This window comes from Myripristis murdjan, chromosome 10, assembly GCF_902150065.1.
Source record: "Myripristis murdjan chromosome 10, fMyrMur1.1, whole genome shotgun sequence".
Taxonomy (NCBI): Eukaryota; Metazoa; Chordata; class Actinopteri; order Holocentriformes; family Holocentridae; genus Myripristis; species Myripristis murdjan.
The window spans coordinates 17,235,901-17,258,012 of NC_043989.1; the positions used below are offsets into that span (position 1 = coordinate 17,235,901).

The window sequence follows — 22,112 nt, forward strand, 5'->3', positions numbered from 1 at the left end:
CTAGAGCACAGCTCAGATCGGACCAAAGTAAAATTAATCAAGCTCTAAAGCTCGATTACGAGCTGAAAATAGCAGCAGCTTATTTTAATGAGATTGCTATGCAGTACTTTGCTGTAGGCCTCAGTTTATAGCCGTCCAACAAAGGGGTGTCACACACAGTTTCTCCCTCTGTCTCTCTTTCTTTTTCTATGTATGTATGTGTATGTATGTATGTATGTATGTATGTATGTATCTATCTATCTATCTATCTATCTATGGAACTAGCCATCTATCTGGCATCTGTATTTTGTGCTGGTGGAATCCATTCTTCAGAGTCTCGTCACACACCACACACCTGTTTCTAACAATTGCTACGGGGTGGGGTGGAGGGAGAGGACATTTGCTTGTCAAATAACCTTATTTGCACTGGTTTAAATGCTCCCAAATGTTTTGACTTATTTGGTTGCTGGCTCTTTTGCAGGACATGTTTGAAATGCACAGCAGTTCACCTAAAATGTTTCATTTGGTTCTACATTTTATAAAATATAAATGGTCATACTCTTTGCTCAGGTTATGAACAGTTATCTTCTCAGTTTAGGGATCAGAGAGAAATTGTGTTAGATTACTACTGTACGTTCCTTACAAAAAAGAAAAGGAAAGAAAAAAGAAAGAAGAAAAAACACTCCTCCCATGAATCTCAAGGCATCCTTATTTGGGAGGAGAATATCTTCAGTGCATGTGCCATTCATTGAAAAGGAGTTTTATAGGTGTGGTCTCCAAACAAATATCCAATTAAATGTCATTTATCTGTGAGGGTGGGCGGAGCTTCGAGGGGAAATCCTGACAGCAAGTGGCTGGTGGCTGAAGGAGGGGGCGGGGCTTGGAGACGGAAGTGTCTCCCGACTGGCCCAGCTGTCATCTAGAGAAGAGAGGAGACCATTTACACCGGCTGGCTAGGAAATGCAGAAAAGGGAGAAACGCTAAAATATGGCAACATCAAAACGATAAGGTCATGCCACCAAACTGAAGGTAGCTATGCACCATATATTATCAAATACACTTGTTTGTCGGTATGTGAGGGCGGCTGGCGAGGTGCGCGTTCCGAGAGCTAAAAATGATGACAAGGATTGGTAGGCTGTGTGACATTGAACATACAGGACACGAAACAGACGAGGTCGTTTAAAGAGCCATACACCATTTCCAACTTAGTAAGTCCTGGAAAATTCCGCCGTCCTGCCGCTGATAAGGTTTTCTGGCAGACGGGTGATATTTTGGAGCGAAGGCTGTGGCGATATGCGTCTATTGCTTCCCAGTTGGTTTGCAAATATGCTACAGCGTAGCAGCTGTGGTAGCTTATCGGCTATTATCCTAGCGTAGCGGCTTGGTGAAGGGAACTACCCTAGATTCAGAACAGACAAGAGACGTCATCAACATTTTCCTCTATTTAAATCATCGCGTATGAGGAGGTCATTGCTGAAAAGGGGAATATTATCGGGTAGGTGTCCGTGTTTTAAACCTCCGCCGTGCTTGAACATTTACAGACCGGTCGCAAAGCACAGACGGACGTGTAAATTGACCATTGCAATCTGTGTGATTAATAGGGCACATGTAAGGTGGCGGAGCAGCTGTTAGCTTGCTGCTAGCAGCATAACGACCTTTGGAGACGTCAGCTTCACTAGCTCAGGCTGCTAGCTGCCTTCGCAGTCAGCCTACGCTGGTTAGGTTGGGTGTTTTCCGTGGTTGCTTGCTATGCGAGTGTAATATTTCACCCAGGCCTTCTTCCATGGCTAAGCGAGTCAATATTTTAATCTCATTGATTATACACCACAGGACCAGGCAGGGTGCAGCCTGAGCAAAGTCACTGCGTCTGGCGAGGTGTGTGTGTGTGTGTGTGTGTGTGTGTGTGTGTGTGTTTAATTTTATTAGGCCAAATCAAACTGAGGTGTAACAGCCCTTTGCTTTTTGTCACCCCTTCCTCTCCCCTTCAACCTCATTTCAGGAGAAAGAAAACGGTGAAAGACAAAAAGTCAAGTGAGGATTTATTGGGTTTCATAAATGGGGGACTACGGGTTTGGAGTCCTGGTGAAGAACAGCAGTGGTAACAAATCTGCTTTCCCTGTAAGGATCCCTCCTCACCTCCAACCCCAGCACCCCCACCACCCCTCCAACCCTCCCAGTCCCCCTTCCTTCGTAAACAACACCTGCTCCACCAATGGGGGCAGTGCTTGGCTGTTCCCTGCTGTAGCCCAACACAGTAACATGCAAGATGAGATTCTGGAGTCAGACAAGTCCAAGGCCTTGGACCTCCAGGACATGCAAGAGAAGTCTCAGGTCCAGGCTCAGCCTCAGGCCCTCTCCCCGGGCCAGCAGGAGTCTGGTGGGGGCCTAGGGGAGCTTGAGGGAGCTCTGCCTGAAGATGGTGCATTGGAGAAGGGCTCTTTGGAGAGCAGCAGTGGGAAGGAGAAGCTGAGGATGGAGTCCCCGGTGCTCAGTGGGTTCGACTACCAGGACAGCCTGGGGATGGGTACAAGCTGTGCACAGTCCACCTCCTCTTCCTCCTCACTGACCAGCTTCAACAACTGGTCCCCTGCTGTCCCATCCAACCCATCTCCAGTGGTTGGGGAGGACGTTGGTGGGTTCTTTGGCCCTGCTGGCTCCAACGCCAACGGGCCTCCCCTGCTGTTCCAGAACTTCTCCCACCATGCCGGGCCCGGCTTCGGGGCAGGGGGTAGCTTCTCCCCACAGATAGGACCAGTCTCCCAGCACCACCCTGCTCCACCCCCACCTCACCCTCAACACTACCACCCCCACAGTCAGGGGGTCCCACAGCAACATCGACGCTCTCCAGCTAGCCCACACCCGCCCCAGCCCTCTTTCCCTCCACACCCCCATCGCACTGGAGCCTTCACCCAGCTGCCCCACCTGGCTCCTGCTCAGAGCAAACCTCCCTCACCTTGGGGAAATTACCAGAGCCCCTCCACCCCTACCTCCACCTCCTGGAGCCCTGGTGGAGGCTATGGTGGTTGGGGAGGCACACAGGGGGTTCGGGAGTACCGCAGGGGGCTCAGTGGAGGGATGACGGCCCTCAACTCCATTTCCCCACTGAAGAAGTCTTTCCCTAACAACCAGGTAGATGAGATTTTTATACCTCATCTAAAACACAGATAAAGGCCCAGTAGATCCTCATATTCATTCCTCATACTCATTGGTGATGTTTTATCATACTATACATTTCATCTAGGAGATTTGTATGAAACACATCTAAATGTCCTTCAGGTACCCTCTCAGAAGTACCCTAGAAATAGCTCTGGCTTCAATCATAAGGGGTGGATGGAGGACAGTATGAGTCGCAGCGACAGTGTGTACCCTTTCCAGGTGAGCATGTCACATTGGTAATACTTGAACTGTGGTTTTACCATGAAAAATGAAATAAAAAGGTTGACATTCACTTGGAAAGCTTGATGAACTTCAGCTATAGTCACCACAAATTGTCACTAAGCCTTGTGTATTTCCCAATAGTAAACACTGTTTACCCTTAAACGTACTCATCTGTATTAAATTAACAAATAAGCCAATGAGCAAAACAGGATGCAGTAAGTAGATCATCTGATACAAGGAAGAGCAGTCTTTTGGTCACATGGCCTCCCTCTTGTACTGATTTGAGATATCTGGTGTTGCATGCTATCAGCCCATTTGGAGACACAGCGAGGCACCTCCTCACTACTGTTCACTCCGTAGTCGTCCTCTTTCCCTATTTTTGGATTGTTTAATGGGGGGAGTGAATATATCTTACAGTCTTATTTCATTCAATAAGGATTTGTATTCAATTTTAGTTGGCTTAGAAGAAAGATACATATTTAAGCCTGTCAAATAGCATCTTGTCTTATCTGATGCAATCAGATACAGTAGACAGTTGTGATTTGATTGCAGCAATGTGTAGGCGATTTAGCGAAACATTCTGGGCAACATTTTCTGTTTACAATGCTTTCCCGTGATTGTTTCTGCGGGGGTGTTTTCTTTGAAGAAGGACAACAGATTTTTCTTGTTTTCTTTTTTAGCCAGTAGCGTCATAACAGGCTGTGTCAGGGTTCTTGCAGCTTGGTCTGCTTTAGAAGGTGACATACCTTGGGGACAGCAGAGGCTAATTGTTGTCTTTCTCTTTTTCAGCAGGAGAGAACACGGTCCTTTGATGGTTTCAGTATGCATTCTCTGGAGAACTCTCTGATTGACATTATGAGGGCTGAGCAGGATTCCTTGAAAGGTTGGTTCCCACACTAACAATAATAAGGAAGGGATTTACTTTCCTGCAGCTGGCGGCAGATAAATGCAGACGTTTGTTGCGTTATTTGACAGCAAGTAGAAAGGGTAGAAATTAGGTGTTATTCCACAACGTTGATTATTGATTGGTCTGACGGTCAGCACAAAACAATCATTACAGGGCCGTCCATCGAGGATATTGTGCAGAATCTGGCTTTTGCACTAATGGGGAATGAATCCTTAGTTGAGAGGTGGTGGCGCACAGTACATATCTGTCTTAACCTGTGACGTAACACAACCTGCACTACTGAGAGACTTTTTTGTCTTTTTATTTTTGACTTTTTGTCGGCTTATTTGGACCAGTTGATGGATGTAGCTTCTCTCCTGCAGAACTTCTTCTCTGATCATTTATACAGTCTGCTGCCATTCGTTAGTGTTTTCCATTATCTTATTTACCATTCAGTTTCTCAATAATCAAAAGCCTGCTGATATGTGTGTAAAATCATTGCTGTGGCAAAGTAGTAATCTTACTCCCATGTTGTTCTCAAATATCACATTAAACTAACTTCTCATGCTTAGGCTACATGCCTAAATTTATTCTTGGAATTGAAACATTATTGGATTTGCCTGTATTCCTGAAGTGTGTAATCCTTGGCCACTGTCCTGTAGACAGAACAGAGCATGTTAACTCAATCGATTCAAACACTTGTGGGTTAGTAAGCTGTTGATATTTCAGAGAAAGGAATTCATTGTTGGGATTGCATGAGATAGTGTTTTGAAACCATTGTTATGCTGTCTTGTGTCATGTAGGACGCTACGGCTTCTCTCATCAGGGTGGAGACGGGCCTCTTCCTATGAATGGTATGTAAATGCCATGCATGCAAATTTGTAGTGCTGCAGCATTGTTTATTTACAGTGACTTTGCCATGTGCCTTTTTTTTAAAAGCCCATTTCAAGAATGTTTTGTGTTGTTTTACATGCAGCCAGAAGTTATGGCAGAAGACGAGGTAAAGCTTGTGAATGTGTTTGTCTTGTTTTATGTAACGCTATTTACAAAGCAGCCATGACACCTCACATGATGACTCTGTGGTTTGGCGTCTGTGCTTGTCTGCTGACTCTTCAGTGTCACTGCTTATTCTGCCTTGAAATGTTGTCTGGATTTGAGCCCATTTTCTGCTGGGCTTGTATGCTGTGCCAGAGTTGCTTACCAAGAGCATAGTGGTGATAATCCTGTTTTTATTATATTGTGTCATCAAAAATGCAATCATTGCTGCTTTTATATGTTGTTTATTGACTTTATGTTTTTCTAATTTTACATCTAATGGACAGAATTGCTCCCCTTAGTGTAATATTAAATTAAAACCAGTAATACTTGTCCTGATTTAACCTCAGTAGTGCTGAGCTAGTATGTATAATCCATATCATTTTAGCATCCGTTCTCTCCACTAGGCCATTCCTCTCTGTTCCCCATGGAGGATGAGCGCTCCTTTGGAGAGGAGGAGTCAGGTGACCAGGGGCTTGCTGGGCTTGGCTCTGCCCACTGCTTCCCACACCTCAATGGCGAACGTGTGGAGCGTTATTCACGCAAGGTGTTTGTTGGAGGACTTCCTCCAGACATAGATGAAGGTAATGACAACATCTAAAGGCTACAGAGGGTGCTGCCGTAGCCTCAGTTTTATTGTCTACATTGCTGTTGCAGAAAACAGAATTTAAATAGTTTCTATGGCATCAGTTTTTTGCATAGCAACAAAGTGCTCTTTAAAGGCCAATTTTGATCATTTATTCCTAACATTTGATTGAATCCTCTCCCAAATGGCATAATTTACAACTATAGTAAGGTGCCTTATACTTAAACAGAGAGTAACATTTTATTATCAGTCTGTTTAACATTATTCTATATTCTCTCCATTTTCTGACTCGATTGTCTTCCCTCAGATGAAATCACCGCCAGTTTCCGCCGATTTGGTCACTTGTTTGTAGACTGGCCACACAAAGCAGAGAGCAAGTCCTATTTCCCTCCAAAAGGTCAGTTTTGCCAGAATAACACTGCTTTTTTGCCAGCACATTTACTCAACAATATTTTGGTGATGAGTATTTGCTCATGCATGTCCAACCTCTCTAGGATACGCATTCTTACTGTTCCAAGACGAAAGCTCTGTTCAGGCTCTGATTGATGCCTGTATTGAGGAGGATGGCAAGCTTTACCTGTGTGTTTCCAGCCCCACCATCAAAGATAAGCCTGTGAGTCTTTCATTCTGTGTGGCTGCAAATATGTATGCTTGTTACCTGTCTGCCTTGTCTAAAACTGACACAAATGTTAAATTCAGAGTTACACAGTTGGTTAGTTCCCAGTGAAGGCTGCATCAGCACACCTAAAATGGTTGTCACAGAATTGCTGTTATTCCTGTGATGAAATGTTCAACAGAGCTCCAACTGTAAGGCCCTGGACAGACAGGAAGTGTAAGTGGACCTGCGTTTTTTCATGAGTGGCATATGGTGCCTACCAGTACACACTGCACGAGTGAGATTTGGAGCATCAGCTGGTCCCTCCTGCGGTTCATGGAAGCTAGACACAGTACTTTCGTAATCTCTTCCCTGCGTCAGTTCTCTGAAATTCAACCGAGCTCTGAGTTGAATGAAGCTGGGAGTTGTAAGACTGTTTTGACGACCCATTTTACACCTCTAATTTTGCCCGCAGTGATGGCGAAACAATGGGTACGCTCGTTTCTGATGGTTTTTATCTATCCAGGGCTTGTGTTCAGCCAAGTGATGGCTCTCCCATGGTAATCAGCAATTTTATAGGTTTCATTCCCTGTATCTATGCTCACCTTTTATAACAAAGCATTACCAGAAATGCAGCTGCAATTGTTGTTAATATGCCAGTCAAATGAGCAAAACACTGATTTCCATGGGAATGCCTGTACTGTCCATTTTAATTTTGTTGTTATCATGTATAGCCCTTTGTATAAAAAGGCGACAGACATAAGTGGTGACCTCAACAGTTGGCAAACCCATCTCACGGTCTTTCCAGGTGCTTCCAGTGAAAAGCCACATCCACACTGACGATATCCTACAATGGCAGCCAAATCGCACCACAGAAAATTGCTAATGCATATGACACCAACAGCAAGCTGCTTTTATATTTACAATTCAAAATATGCACACAAAGTAAGAGAGGTTTAATGAGAGGAAATTCCTGTTTTTATTTATTTATTATTATTATTTTTAATCCTGTTTCGTAGGTCCAGATCCGTCCCTGGAACCTAAATGACAGTGACTTTGTAATGGACGGCTCTCAGCCTCTGGACCCAAGGAAGACCATCTTTGTTGGGGGTGTCCCACGTCCCCTGCGTGCAGGTACACTTCTGTGGTTACCCATTAGGACCACACACATTGCACTGTTAGAATTTGCACTGCCTTCATGGTGGCGTATGTCTGTTTGAGTTAAAATGTATGCATTATGTATTACCACTCCAGTGGAGCTAGCCATGATCATGGACCGTCTGTATGGGGGAGTGTGTTACGCTGGGATCGACACGGACCCTGAGCTCAAGTATCCAAAAGGGGCAGGGCGAGTGGCCTTCTCCAATCAGCAAAGCTACATTGCAGCCATTAGTGCCCGATTTGTTCAACTGCAGCATGGGGAGATTGATAAACGGGTGAGCCCATCTGCTCTCATCAGCTTCTTTTCTTTCAGTGTTTTCATACATCAGGTTACTCTTTTTCTGCAACTTCCTCCACTTTCCATGCATCCTTTCTATCCCGTGTTATTTATTGTCTATCCTCATTTCATCCGTTTTTCCCAGGTGGAAGTGAAGCCATACGTCCTGGACGACCAGCTGTGTGATGAGTGCCAGGGCACCCGCTGCGGGGGGAAGTTTGCTCCTTTCTTCTGCGCCAACGTGACCTGTTTGCAGTACTACTGTGAGTATTGCTGGGCAGCCATCCACTCCCGGGCCGGCCGTGAGTTCCACAAACCCCTGGTGAAGGAGGGAGGAGACCGACCACGACACATCTCCTTCCGCTGGAACTGAGGAGAGAGGGAGAGAGAGTGGGAATGGGGAGGGATTGAGAGAAAGGGGTAGCTAGGTAAGGGTTGTGGGCTTTGATATAAAAAATAAATGCACTTTTCTTTTTGCTAGTTCCTTTTTAAGTTTAAAAAAAAAAACTCCTTAATTTAAATTATTATTTTTTTTTTTAAATTGGGCCTTCTAAAAGAAGTAAATGCTAAGAAAAAAGTGAAATCCCATTTATGTTTTGAATTTTTAAGTTAAAGTGTGCATGAGCATATGGATGCATTAGATTTGGATTTAGGTGTTTTCTGACTTGACTGTACTTTCTTTTCTTGCGTTAGCTGGCAAAGCTGCTTACATTTGTTGTCAAGAGTTAACATAAAATTTAAGTGAGATTTGTCGTACCTGAATCAGTATACTAACTATGAAAGATGCGTTTAAGAAGGGTGCATTTTCTTACTTTTTGCATGCAGGATTAGAGAACAACTGTACCACTTACCAAAGGATGAGTGCAAATGGTTGCGTTGAGTGGAGTAGGAACACTATTTCAGATGGTTGGATGATTTAAGTTTTCAAGCAGCTCAGTGTATAGCATCTAGCCACGTCACAAAACAAAATCTCCCCTCGGTCTGGCACATGTCTTTAGATTGCTGGCATGAGTTTTTAGGTCTTGGTTTAAAAAATCAACACTTTGTAACAAGAAAGGGCAAACCAAAGATTGGCCTAAAACAAGTCATCAAAAGCAGATGTTGATCTGAGGGATGTCGGAATAACCGTGTGGCCTCTTGTCGTGCGACAGAGGAAAGCTGGAGTTGTTTTGAGTTTCGGATTGTGGGTTTCAGCTGATTAAGACATAGCCCTCAGGGCTCAGGTATTGGCAGTAGTATTTGCTCACTTTATATTGTCAGGGATATTAGCACTGGAAGCTAACATGCTAATGTAGTACAAACTAATGGGAATGCACAGTCCAGTCTCCCTGAGCTGTCCTCATGGTGTACCACTGCACGCTCTACCATGACTGGAGCTTCTATCACAAGTGTTGTGGTTGGATACGGTAGTAGCTGGACACTCTTTGAAGAATTTGCTGTCACAGAGATAAAGATATTATTTTATACATGGCCTGCTGATTTTTGTACAGTGTTTTATAGCTGATTATTTTGTCATGAACATATATACATTTATTATGCACTACTTTTCTAAATATTTTTTTCAATAGTCATTTTAGGCACATTTTTCACAAGATGGGAGAACTCCTTTTGCAATACCTCATTTTTTTCACTTGGTGAAAAATAATTTTGTACCTTTGTTACTAAGAGATCTGCATTTATGGTAAACTTAATTTAAAAAGAAAAATGAATGATATTAATATAATTTTCAATTTAGCTTTTATATATTTAAGTGCTGGTAAATCTCAAAATCGTCTGGTGCATTGGTGTGATTCTGTAGAAAAAAAGGAAAAAAGATAAGGCTAGCATTAGCCAGTCATATACAGATTCTCTGTCCTAATAGACATAATTACAGGATCCTAAGGCATGACAAGACCTTTCTAAACTGATTTTGATAGTCTTGAAAATATATTCTGATATTCCGCTTCTAGTCGTAGTCAATAAGAATATCATAGGGTAAATGTTTTGGCTTTGGTCGATGTGAAATTTTCCCTTGTATCACCAGAATGAATGACAGCTGTTTAAATATTTAGATCCTCTTTCTGGGACTGCCTGTAAGTTCTAGTTATTCTTGGCATGCATGATATAATACAGAAATAACATGGCTAGTGTTAATGCAGGACCTAATGTAATGCACTAGATCTCCTTTTTCCTTTGACTTTATTTTCCTTATCTCGTTGAGATCACCTCTCTTGTAGCCTCTCTTTACATGATATTGTCTGCCTTCCTTACGTAGACATGCTGTTTATGCAGACTACACGATGACAACACTTGGATGTGTTTTGTAATGTAGAGGACACTCAGTAGGACATAGGTGAGGAGACTTGATCACTTGACCCCCCTTTGTGATGTGGCATGCTTTGGGACATAACCTGAATGTGATTAATGTTGCAAGTTAACTTTGAGCCATTATGTGCAATACTTATTCTTTCCAGAAACAAGTCTCCACAGTGTAAATCATTTAATCCATAGAAATCATGCAATCATTTACACATTATTTGTTTCCTATTGTTCATGCTGGTGTCTGCAAGAAAAAAAAATCTTTCTAATTTATACCTGAATTTATTTTTAAACATTAGTTTTGTGCTTATTTACTTATTTTGCTACTACCATGCTACTGTGATTGAAAACATTGTATATACTAGGTCGATAATGTATTTAGCATTTGCTATATTTTCAATTGAAATGTATAACTATCATTTTGATCAGATTTTTGTTATATTTTTTGGGGTGATGTGTTAAACTCGTTGACGTGTCTAGATTTTCTAATTGCTGTATTGTGCTCCACGTTTTCAGATGAAAAGAATATTGATATGTCTGTTAGTATTACTTGATTGCAAAATAGTTTTTAATTGTATGCTGGGAAGGTTGTATTTATTAATTTTTTTTTTTTTACCCGATATCGTTTTGATTTTTATTAAGTCATTTCACATTTATAAGTTCCAATTTTTATATTTTCCCCCTGATTAATTTACGCTATAATACAGACATCAGTTTTTATAGTTGGTTTGTAGTATTGAAGTAAAACAAAGATCTAACGTCATATATTCATTTGCAGCCAACTATTTATAATTGTATGCATACATTTGAAGTATTTGTAATGTGAGATGTTGAACGAATAAAACAACTGTGAGGAAGAAGCAAGACGTTGGTCTTTTATTTCAAGATGTCCCATTGAAAGCATTTGCTCCGTACCTACAGGTTTATGAACCAAGCAACAGTCATTGCTGCCATAATTGTGTAGCAGCAGTTTTCTGGCACCTCTGGCTGGCTAGGTTGAATCAGGTCAGAGGTATTTATAGTCCCAGCTATTTCAGGCCTTAACAAGGGCTATTTAGCCCAACCTCATGCGTTTTGTCTCAACAAACCTTTGTCTAGAATCTCGTTTCATGGATATAATAAATACTGTCCATTTGTTATTGTTTTTTTCTGAAAATTGAATGGTAAACACACAGACAACAGCCGACTCATAAAAGACATTTATTGACTCATTATTTAGTGATCATCAAACAAACCACTGATACATAAAAAAACAGTTACCCACAACAGAGTCACTTTCCAGTGAGTCGTTGGGCAGCAGTTAATGGGGCAGGGGTTCAAAAACTGTCATGTTTTCCAAGGCCTATATCCCAACTAGATATCCCAATTTGATAAGGTAACTGACAAGAAATTAATAACTGTCTTTACACTACAGGTAGAATGAACCCCTGCTTAAATTATTATTATTATTATGGTTATTAGCATCATTATTATTAGTGTTATATGCATAAGTTTCCATCATGTGCAAATATGAACAAGTTACTCAGATTTTAATGTAAGTTCACTTTGATAAAATGATGAAAATGATGTATTTTGCCAGAGACTTTGGAGACCATGAAGGTGTGAAGTTGTTGCTGCCCCCTGCTGGACGCTTTTCCCAGAGTCATTTTCCACAGCGATACACACTCTGACCTGGAGGGCACACAAGAAGCCAAGGCCGTACGGATACTGTAGTTAGAGAAAAGCAAGGATGCCCTCTTTCAATTTCAAAGTGCAGTTTAAGAAAAAAGTCCGCCGCAGAGAGAAAAAGACGCCAAGTTTCAACTTTAAAACTGTGTATGTGCCTGTGTTTGGCACGCAAGTTTGCTCCAGTCAAAGGGATGGAGCTCAACCGGACGAGTACCTGATTGAGCTTTCCTCTACCTGCTGCCAGGGTGAAAACTGCGACCAAAATGGGGACGAGCGGGAGAAAGGTGAACAAAGTAGGACAGTAAACAGGTCAAACTAATAAAGTCTGGCAGCCATACTGCTCCATGAAAGCGAAGGAGTAGGATAAAACAGTGAGGAAGTCGGTGCTTTCAGTGAAAATGAGCCACAGCTGTCAGTTAGGGAAAAAACGGTTTCTCGTTTATGTTGTTAGCTAACAAGGTTTAGTTTAGTTGTAGGCTAGCTACCTTTACCTGTATCTCCTAACAAAATGATCTGTTTTATTTCACAGCAGTTTAACCCCAGTCAGTGTATATACAGAGTTGATCATTTTTAATTTCATGGTGTTGTAGGCCTGGGCGATATGGACAAAACCTAATATCACGGTATCTGGCCAAATACTTAGCATAAAATATCGATGCTGTAGGGATGGCCGTTGGTGCTCTCTTAAGATATTTAGCATAGACACATGCAATTTTTGAAAAACAGTCAATATATGGATAAAATGACCAAGAAAGCAGAGGTAACTTAGTGAACAGCCAGAACAGTTTGATAAAGTCAGAAAATTGCATCCTTTTGCTGTAATGCAGCCTTTAAAACCAGGTAAAGACACTTATGCCATATCACAATATTATAATAAACAAATCACCAGATGATATAAAGTCTTATATGACAGTGCCGATATAATATTGATACACTGCCCTGCCCAAGTTATCGCCTTTAAAACAGAGCATAGAGATAGTTTTGGTTGTCCTAACTAACACAAAATCTTTTCAGGTGGGGTTCCTAAATGCAAAATCATAACGAATGTCTGCCTTACTCTGAAAAAGAGTGTAGCTATAGCTAGACTGTAAAAATATCAAAACGTGGTTTATCACAAGCTGGTCAGATTAGATAAGCCAGTTTTGGTTTATATTAGATCTCAGCTTTGAGTTGGAAGCTGCTTTAATCCTCAAATTTACATCCAGTTTTTGTGTTTTCAGGTGTTGCTGATGATTCTATGAGTGGAGTCATTCATTCCCAGACAGCCAACAGCAACAAGGCAACAAATGGAAAGGAAAAGGTATATACACAGTATGTGGGTTGATTGGTGCCACAGAGAGGCAGGAGGGAAAGGAAGAGAAGGAATATACACTCAATCTGAACTGTATGTTAACTGCTCATGATGGCTCTTTCTAGGCATCAAATAATTTACCATATGCAGGTGAAAACTGTAAATACTGTCTATTATGTCCACTGCACATTAAAAATAATGATCAGTACCAATAAGTCATAGCAGTATGCATGTCAGACTATATGTTGGGGTGTGCAGTTTCCTATCTAGCTTTCAAAATTCCACTGGAGGAAATCACAGAGCTTGGACATGATACTATTTTCTCCTCTGTATGTCCAGTGGTTCGGTTCCTATGGGTAGCATTTCATGTTAGCTTAGCCTCAAGACTTGAAGTCAATGGGAGTCATTAGCCTAGCTCTGTCAAAGTGAAAAAAATACACCTTACAGCAACTCCGAAGCTGTTTTAATTTCACAGCGTTTTTGCTTGTGTGGAGAATTTAGTGGTGGCCGCCAGCATCAAATTTCGTACTGCCTCCAGCTCATGGCATAATTTTGATAAGTGTTTTTATGGGAAACACTAACAAGCGTTGCACGGTCCGGATTTCTGTCATTTGTAACTGCAATTGTGGCACGCAACCACCAGTAGGGCACTTGGTGGTGGTGGTGGCGCAGTATCGTAACCAGCACAGGAACTGGCACTACCAAATAGCCAGAGAAGAAGAGTCTTCCACTTTGGTTGTGGCAATGGTGAGAACTTAATTATTTGTGGCTAAAACAGATTGTAATATTGTTTCTTTTGCATCTATGTCCAACTCCTTTAAAAAATAGTTTCCTAAGTTAATGTTACCCCATCTGTGTACGTTAAATTATTCAGTTTTGCAGATATGGCGAGTTTTTTATGGAGACTTTTTTAGAAAGCAAGGATGGGACGAGGAGACTCAAAACAGGTGAAACAGTATAGACAATCTGATTATCATAGGCAGGTATGGTAAATTTGTCAGATCTGAAAATAATACAACCCAACCAGAAGCCAAGGATGAGGGTCAGAGTGCAGGACAGTTGCAGGACAAGGAGTCAAGTTGAGGGGATTCAGGCAATTGTCCACACCAGTTTATGTCAAAAAATAAATAAATAAAAAATATATTCCAAAATAAGAGGTGAACAACTTATCAGACAGCTGATCAGTTAAAACAGTGGGCTCTCTCATCCTGTCAGGTCAGGTTTGTGCAGCAGCCTCAGCAGATTCTTGGAACAGCTCAGCCTGAGGTAGGACTGCTACTAGCCTACCTCACCTTTGTTTGTATGATCTGAGAGCAGGGCCTGTGGTTCTCAATGTGGGGTTTGGCAACCTCTAGGGGTCCTTGAGGGTTTTCCAGGGGGTCCCCAGAAAAATATGAAGTCTAATTGTACTAAAATTATCAACAGGAAATGGGGGGAAAAAATGCTTTAAATGATACTTGATAATGGCAGAATAACCAAGTGCTGATACTGATAGCAGTGGCATATACGGCTGAACTATAAATTGATATTATATCGATTTTTTTTTTTTGTACATCATATCATATATGTTGTATTTTAACTTGGTGTGATTTTGTAGGTACCTTGGCCAAATCTCTCTTGTAAAAGAGATTTTAAATCTCAGTGCTAGCACAACCTTATTCTTACCTATCCCCAGTGTGTAAGTTGGATGTTTGCTGATATATTAATCTGTTTGTAATATGATGGTTCGGTAGCTTCACATTATACATAATCCTCCCACATACTTTAGCTCCTCTTCTGATAAGATTGAGTATCAGCTGGCCCTTAAAATATGGAAATCTGTACATGACAGGAATTATATGCTGGTATAACTATGGCAGGTGTACTGGTAGTCATCCCCTGCTCTCATCTCTTCTGTAGTGTATAATTGTCAGCTACACTCTGTTTGCTGATACAATCCTGTTTCTGAACTGCTGATCCGGCTGTTTCAAGCCATCAGCATCAGGCGTCCCATTAGCCTAATGTGGGAACTAGGGATAAGCCTAAGCCTAAGTACAGGGCAGTATAATGTTGGTGAGTAATAGCTGTGTTTGCTTGCTAACACCAGAGACAGTAACATTTAGACAAGGTGGCTGGTCTGATAGTCCTGTAGATTTATGAATGCAGCCTGATGTCATGATGTCACCAGTGGTGTGTTTGTACATCTTTCTTTTCACATTTGATTTGGTCTTGCTCTGGATTATGGCACAAGGCATTATGTTGTATTAGTAAAGACCTATTCATGATTTTTTAAAAATGCAATAGCCTACCTAGTCCAAGACACCAAATTAATTAATCTCTATATGGCCAGGCCATGATTGCACGAGAGTTTGGAATTCAGGATAGGGTTAGGTTTGTTTTATTTATTTATTTATTTATTTATTTAAAAAAAAAACAACAAAAAAAAGGAAGGAAGGAAAAAAAAGAAGATTAAGTGTTAATATTTTCATTTTTTTTTTTTTAATGAAAGTCATTGGAGTGATGCACTGAAATATTAATATTTACAGTGGGAAAGTCATACCATGCCAACCCAGCCATGTCACCCCTTGAGGGAGCCAAATACAAGCAACAGCGTAATAATGGAACAGCAACAGGAACAGACATTTATCCAAACATAGTGCACTATAACAGCAGACATAAGCACATAAACCCAAAGACAAAAAGAAAACCATCCACTTTTGTTCCTGTTGCTGCTGCTGATATGACACATTGAGATGTTTTGTCACAAGTCTATGAAGGAAATATTTTGACTTGTTATTCAGTCTCATGTAATTGATATTTATGGACTCTTGCCATGATAGTTAGTGAAGATTTTAAATGTTAAGTGGAAGTCATGTTGTGGAGCTATAATATCAAAGCATGGACTATTTGATTGATTTTCAAGTCGCATTCAATGCTAAAAAAAAAAACAAAAAAACATCTAGGACCTCCCCCTTGCCTTTGATAGAGTTAATTGGCATATGCTGTATTTATTTTGTTGCAAACAACACATCTTATGACACAGGCATAAATAAATTCATAGATTGCTGATAAATACATGCATGAGATTTTTTCCTGTTTTTATTTATTTTATTTCTTGTATATGATAACATTTCATTGTCATCTAGTATTTATTTTATTTTAGTCCTACATATTCCCTAGTCACGTCAAATAAACACACATTATGTTGTGAACACTTCTGTTTAACCAACCAACCAACCAACCAATGCCCTTTCTTGTTCCTCCTTTCCTGTCCTGGGAATCTCACTCTGTCTCCTGACCTGGATAGTCCAAGCTTGCTGTGCTTAGGACCATCTCCAGGATGCTGGAGGAGAACCAACATATCAGAGAGAGGCTGATCTCCCTCAGCCAGGCCAACCGCAGCTTCACTGACTGACTAAGCGGACTGATCCACTTCCCACAGCCAAGACAGGTCACATAGCTAAAGCACATCTTTATGTATGTGTCTGCACAGCAACCTCCCATCTGGATGATTTTCTTTTCCTTAAGACAATGTGAAGGTCAATGGTAGAGTTTGAGTCAAGTTTGAGTTCATCTTTCTTTATACTTAATCTGCTGTAGGATTTAAAGAACTTTGCATGTATGTATATATGTTCATCAGAAAGAAATATTTCAGTGTTGGATAGGCAATGTTTTATTTTATTAGAAAAATACATAATTAAATATTTGGTCTGAGTTGGTGTGGGCTTTTATAATTCTGTGTTGAGAGAGGGAGATTTTCCGTTATGTGTGCTGGAGTCATATGTTGTTATGTGATAATCTCAGGTAAGTCTCTCCTTTTGTCCACTAGAGAGCACCACCTCCTATCATATGAATGGGTGCTGTGGCAATCCTCAGTTATTAGTGACAGTTTTTGTTAGATACTCTTTTCCACAGTGTGCATCTATGCTCAGAAATTTTGCCAGTCAATTTCACATCAAAAACTCAAATAAAATGGTTGTCCTGCTACCCTTTTTACTTCAATTACTATATTCTTGGCATTTTAGCACATTTTATTTTGGCATATTTGGGACACTTGGGATTTCTCACAAGGAAAATATAAAATAAACAAATAGAGGGTGAAGTTCATTAATTTCTGTTTTTTGATACTGCCCAGTGACCACAACAATCCACTGGGCAAAGTTGTTTCTTTCTGAATGCTATTTTTACACTTGATTTGTATGATTGAAAAGATATTTCGTAATAAGAGCAGACTGGCTTGATAGCCAGCTTAAGTTGGCAGTGTATAAACTAGACTTCTAAAAGCTGCAAGCATGTCAGCTGCTGTAACTGTACAGGTTTTAGGTGGGAATTGTGAGATTTCTATAGTTCAAAAGTCTAGACTATGATTCAAATTTTGCACATTTTTTCCCTTTCAATTATTCAATCAATTTTAGCATTTTTCTATTTATAAGACCAAATAAGTCAACACAAAGTGGCTAAAAACAAAGAATTAATTGATCTATTGTTAAACAGTGACCTAACTATTTCACAAAAATTTGTAGTGGAAATCAGCCATCAGAGATTTTAAATTTACTGCTCTTATGGGGATTTATATTAATAAATTAACTTAAGAACAACATGTGGCTATGATTATTCTAACTGTAAAATAATTGCTGTTAAACCATGGGCAATTTAGTATGTTAACTGTTCTGTAGTTTCTTAATGTTTTGACTGATGGGCCTCATTGCCTCTGTGTTTAGAAGGCAGTTATTTTACCCTTTTATGCCCTTGTTTTACTCAACACGACATGGCTGTTGCCTAATCAGTGTACTATCTCTATGCTCAGAGAAGTGTTGAGTCTCTGGGTAGTGACAATATACTGGCAGAGCTAACAGGCATTAGACCCAGATGTACTATAGCAGTGACTATTTCAAACTGTTTCAAAGCGGCAGTTGCTATAGCCTAGAGGTGTTTGTTGCCTCATCAGATGGCTGACGCAGTAACTACATAGAAATCAGTGATGTCTTGGCATACCTTTGGCCACTCAATTATTTTCCTCATTACCTGGAAACCACCTTGCCCAGCCCAGTAGCACACCTATAATCATACATGTTTCACCTGCACATGTTAGCCTGTCATTTAAGACAAGTTTGATGACAAGGTACTCTCTCAAACTAATTGCTTTCTAACTGCTCCTCTGCAACAAAAACTGCACAGCTGGTTTGAACAAGATATTGTTGTAAAAGGCAATTTGATCATATGCCTACTTATTTAAGGAGTCTACAAATTGCTGTAGCACCTCTAATGTAACAAATAATGTAATCATTAATACCATGGTTGATTCAGCTTGTGTGAAAACAAATTTGAATTTGTTACACACAAGCATGAGATCTGTTTCATCAGTCATGCTACTCAAGACTTAATACAATGTTTTGGTTTTTTTTAAACGCATCACTGACAAAAACAACAAAAACACTGAGCATATACTGTTGCAAGAAGTGTAGGAGCATTTCTCTGAGTTTTCTAGTCTGATCGCCTCGGCAGCATATAGGCCAAGTGGTTTTGAACCAGTAAACAGGCGGTTTATTGAGAGTGTTTTTACAGCATTGTGGATAAATTACTCTTGAGGTGGTGATTAGCAGTTAAACCGGCCTTTTAATCAGAGTTGTGGTCGGCAAAGGAGACTGGCAGACTGTGGCAGCTCTACCTCCCGACCACAGTGCCAAGCCTGTTGACCTGCGGTTTGCTGCATTGTTTACATGGAGGGAGGCCCCAGGATGTTGTGCATGGCAACCCTTTTGAAATAAGTTGGTTTTGTAGTACAGAGCTTGTCCTGAAAATAGTACAGTCAGCAAAATGAAGTGATATTAGAGACCATTAAATGAACCCTGAACAGTGAAGTATAATGTAAAATGCAGTAAAATGATCAACTCAGTATCTGCCTTGATAAGCACTAAGATGTGATGTGTAATATACTTTCTTTTGGCTGTAGTAGTCAAGTATGCACAAATAGATGAGTGAATAGGCCGGTAAATGTATTGCATTGCCAGTTCAGGCTTGGAGTTTGGATATAGTGTGCAAACAGCAGACAGACTTATTGAAGATACAAAAGAATATTGTAGGCCACAAATTACCTTTGATAAATGCACTGGTCTGACAAGTATACTGACACATTTTTTATACTTTTTTTTATACTATTTCAAACAGAAGAACTCAAATTGGGTATTGCATGAAGAAAAAATCCAAGTACCAGTTTCAGTACAATGGTCCTTGCTACTCAAACATAATAACTGTATCCTGTATGATGTTCTCTAGCTCATGTTGTTGAAGCAGGCAGATCCATATTCCTTCATTAAGGGCAGAATTGGATTTTTAGCGTCAGGAGAATGTGGACTATTGAACAGTAAAAATCCAATGAGTAAAACTTTTAATCATAAAATGTGAGTTGTTTTAAACACTAAAGCTCCTGATATTCTGGAGTTTGTATTGCTGACTGGTTGCCTTAGCCACATTGGGATACCTTCAGACAAATCTGCAGGCAAATATTGTGTGTGTGTGTGTGTGTGTGTGTGTGTGTGTGTGTGTGTGTGTGTGTGTGTGTGTGTGTGTGTGTGTGTGTGTGTGTGTGTGTGCGCGTGTGTGTGTGTGTGTATGCACAAATGCATGTATGAGGGTGGATATGTATGTATGTGTGTTTATGGCAATTTGCTGTGCATGAGGTGTGTTTCTCTAGGCTGCTTTATAGGTAAGGAAAAGTAAAGGAATGGGTTTATTTAAATGCGGGCGTCCCAGTCAGCAGAGTGGAGCCACTGTTGTTGCAGCTGCTGATGATAGATGATTCATCATGATTTAGCACCTACAGTATTATATCCTGGCTGAAATGGCCCTGTGTGAGCAACAGGACCTGGTACTCTCTGTTGGAAGATTAGGGGACCGCATGCTCACATATTAAACTGAGAGCACCTGTCTGCTCAGAACAGAAATAATTAGCTTGTGCGCTACCGTTGTGTGCCACAAATTCAAACATTCTTATTCAATCAACACCTTAATCCAAGCATAAAGAGCTATTTTATTTTTGAGGAACATTATCACTTGTTGGTGCACACACCTTTACAGAAATTCAGGTACAATTAGTCTCATACATTAGTGATCACACTTTTTGAAAATTATGATCAGAGAACATATATAATACATAATAAAATAGAATTACCTGTATTTGTCTTTCTTCAGTTGTAAATGTGTTGGGTATCATTTTTGCCTAAAAATAGCTATAGCCTATAGCTGCATTTTATGAGACTGCCATAATTATGATGATATTTTATGATACTGCCTGTTTGGTTGGGGTATTGTGCATTCCTTTCATTAGCAAGTAATTATTTAAGTGGTTAAAAACTGTCTAAGTTAAACAAATAAATTTCACAAATTCCTTCTAGAGTTTATGAAAATAAATCTACTTTGCCATAGGGCCTTCCATCAAAATCGATCAAAAAAGTATTTATTTTGGGGAAAAAGAGGAAGAAAGCTTCACTTGGTTAATGAACCAAACAAATTTAATTGCACATGATGAATGGAAATTGGGCGTTTTAAATCACACAGACAGATTACACACTGGTAATTATTGCAGGGCTTTTACTACATAGCACCTTTGTCATTAAAGGTTGTGCCAACATTAAATTTTCTCTCTTTCACTTACTCTTTCTTCCTTCTTTCTCTTTTCCTATTCAGATGTTAACCCTTTGTCACTTGAGGTTATGAGAAGAGACCCCCTCTCTCACACAAACACACAAAGCAAGTTTAAAATTAAGTGGCTTGACAGCCTGACTTCTGCCTTTAAAGAGCCAGAAAAAATTATGAGGAAGAAACGAGATGAGCAACGTGGGCTTTTTAAACCACAGTGTGGTAATGGTGCGTCCCATGTTTGATATAGATGCCAACTCCAAATGAGCCTGTAATTATTTTTATTGCCAGACAGAGTTCAGGGTGTTGAAACTTGAAGAAAAACAAATGCTGTCACACACCTATATTGGCACTAATTGATTTAAGAGGTGGCAATCCTGTTTTCAAGATGCAAGCAAACCACTGCAAGTGTTAAGACTAATCTGTCTCACTTTGCAGTTGTGTCATGCTGAAAAAACAGAAGAAACACTAACCGATTATGGTGTCCTCTGGACTTTAGGACAGTTATGCACCACATCATACAGGTGAACAACAATAGTGTTCATTTGCCACATTAGCCTCTTCAGAACAAACCTTTTACTTTGCTCTAAAGAGGAGAGACAGATCCAAGATTCTTTAATTTTGTCTTAATCTGCATTCACTGAGCTTGTGCTGCCTTTGTGTGTGTCTGTAATATGAAGAATGATGTGGTAGCTGCTAGGTGTCATATTTTTCTGTGATGTAGTTATAATTCAGGAGAACATATTTGGTCATTTGACAGAAATTCTTTATTTTAACACAAAAGAGATTTTTTTTATCATTTATATTTAGACCTTTTAACATCTTAAACATTATTTAGATGAAATAGGACAAGAGAGTGATCGTAACTCTGTAAAATGGGCCTAAATTCTTTTGCCCAGCGGCCAGTCACAAAGATCACAGATAATCAATGCTTCGCTCATCCTTGACAATACAGATTCCTCTACAGTTGTAACTGCAGTTATCGATGAGTTGACTTGTTGGTGTATAGGTACTTCACATGCCCAAGTACATTCCATCATTTGTGCAGCCATCTTTTGTCGGCTGTGGCAGATGAGTGCAGGATAGTTTAGGCTAAGGGGGGTGTTTTACCTCTGGATCACCTGGATCTAGCTACTCTACAGTGTAATCACTCTGTCCTGAGGAGCCGGCACAACCATGCGGAAGGCGCCACTCTCACTCGCTGCAGATGGTGCATGTGTTTGCGTCTACGTGGGTGAGAGAGTGAGACAGAGCATGGAAGAGTGGTTCTTTAGAGAAAAGCAAGCTAAGGGAGGATGTTTTGAGGCACGAAGGCAATGGTTTATTTTCTGATGGTATAAA

At 40.4% G+C, this 22,112-nt stretch overlaps 1 protein-coding gene across 4 annotated transcripts; it reads left to right on the plus strand.

Annotated features, from left to right (window-relative positions):
- Positions 1 to 883: 883 nt before the first annotated feature.
- LOC115366176 (cytoplasmic polyadenylation element-binding protein 4-like) lies at positions 884 to 11,059 on the plus strand. 4 transcript variants are annotated; one of them, XM_030061487.1, is made up of 12 exons: positions 884 to 1,008; positions 1,979 to 3,108; positions 3,256 to 3,354; positions 4,147 to 4,240; positions 5,047 to 5,097; positions 5,220 to 5,243; positions 5,686 to 5,862; positions 6,172 to 6,261; positions 6,359 to 6,477; positions 7,479 to 7,593; positions 7,714 to 7,895; positions 8,043 to 11,059. In XM_030061487.1, exons 2-12 carry the CDS (start codon positions 2,035 to 2,037, stop codon positions 8,268 to 8,270), a joined length of 2,253 nt encoding a protein of 750 aa, XP_029917347.1. In that variant the 5' UTR covers positions 884 to 1,008; positions 1,979 to 2,034; the 3' UTR covers positions 8,271 to 11,059. The 4 variants fall into 4 exon arrangements, with proteins under 4 accessions (XP_029917347.1, XP_029917348.1, XP_029917349.1 ...); XM_030061488.1 differs by having other exon boundaries at positions 4,150 to 4,240; XM_030061489.1 differs by lacking the exon at positions 5,220 to 5,243.
- Positions 11,060 to 22,112: the final 11,053 nt, after the last annotated feature.

Coding starts and splice junctions, on each gene's coding strand:
- LOC115366176 (XM_030061487.1), top strand. CDS start 2,035: ATGGGGGACTACGGGTTTGGAGTCCTGGTGAAGAACAGCAGTGGTAAC. Junction 5,098..5,219: donor CGGGCCTCTTCCTATGAATG/GTATGTAAATGC, acceptor TTTTACATGCAG/CCAGAAGTTATGGCAGAAGA. Junction 6,262..6,358: donor GTCCTATTTCCCTCCAAAAG/GTCAGTTTTGCC, acceptor CAACCTCTCTAG/GATACGCATTCTTACTGTTC.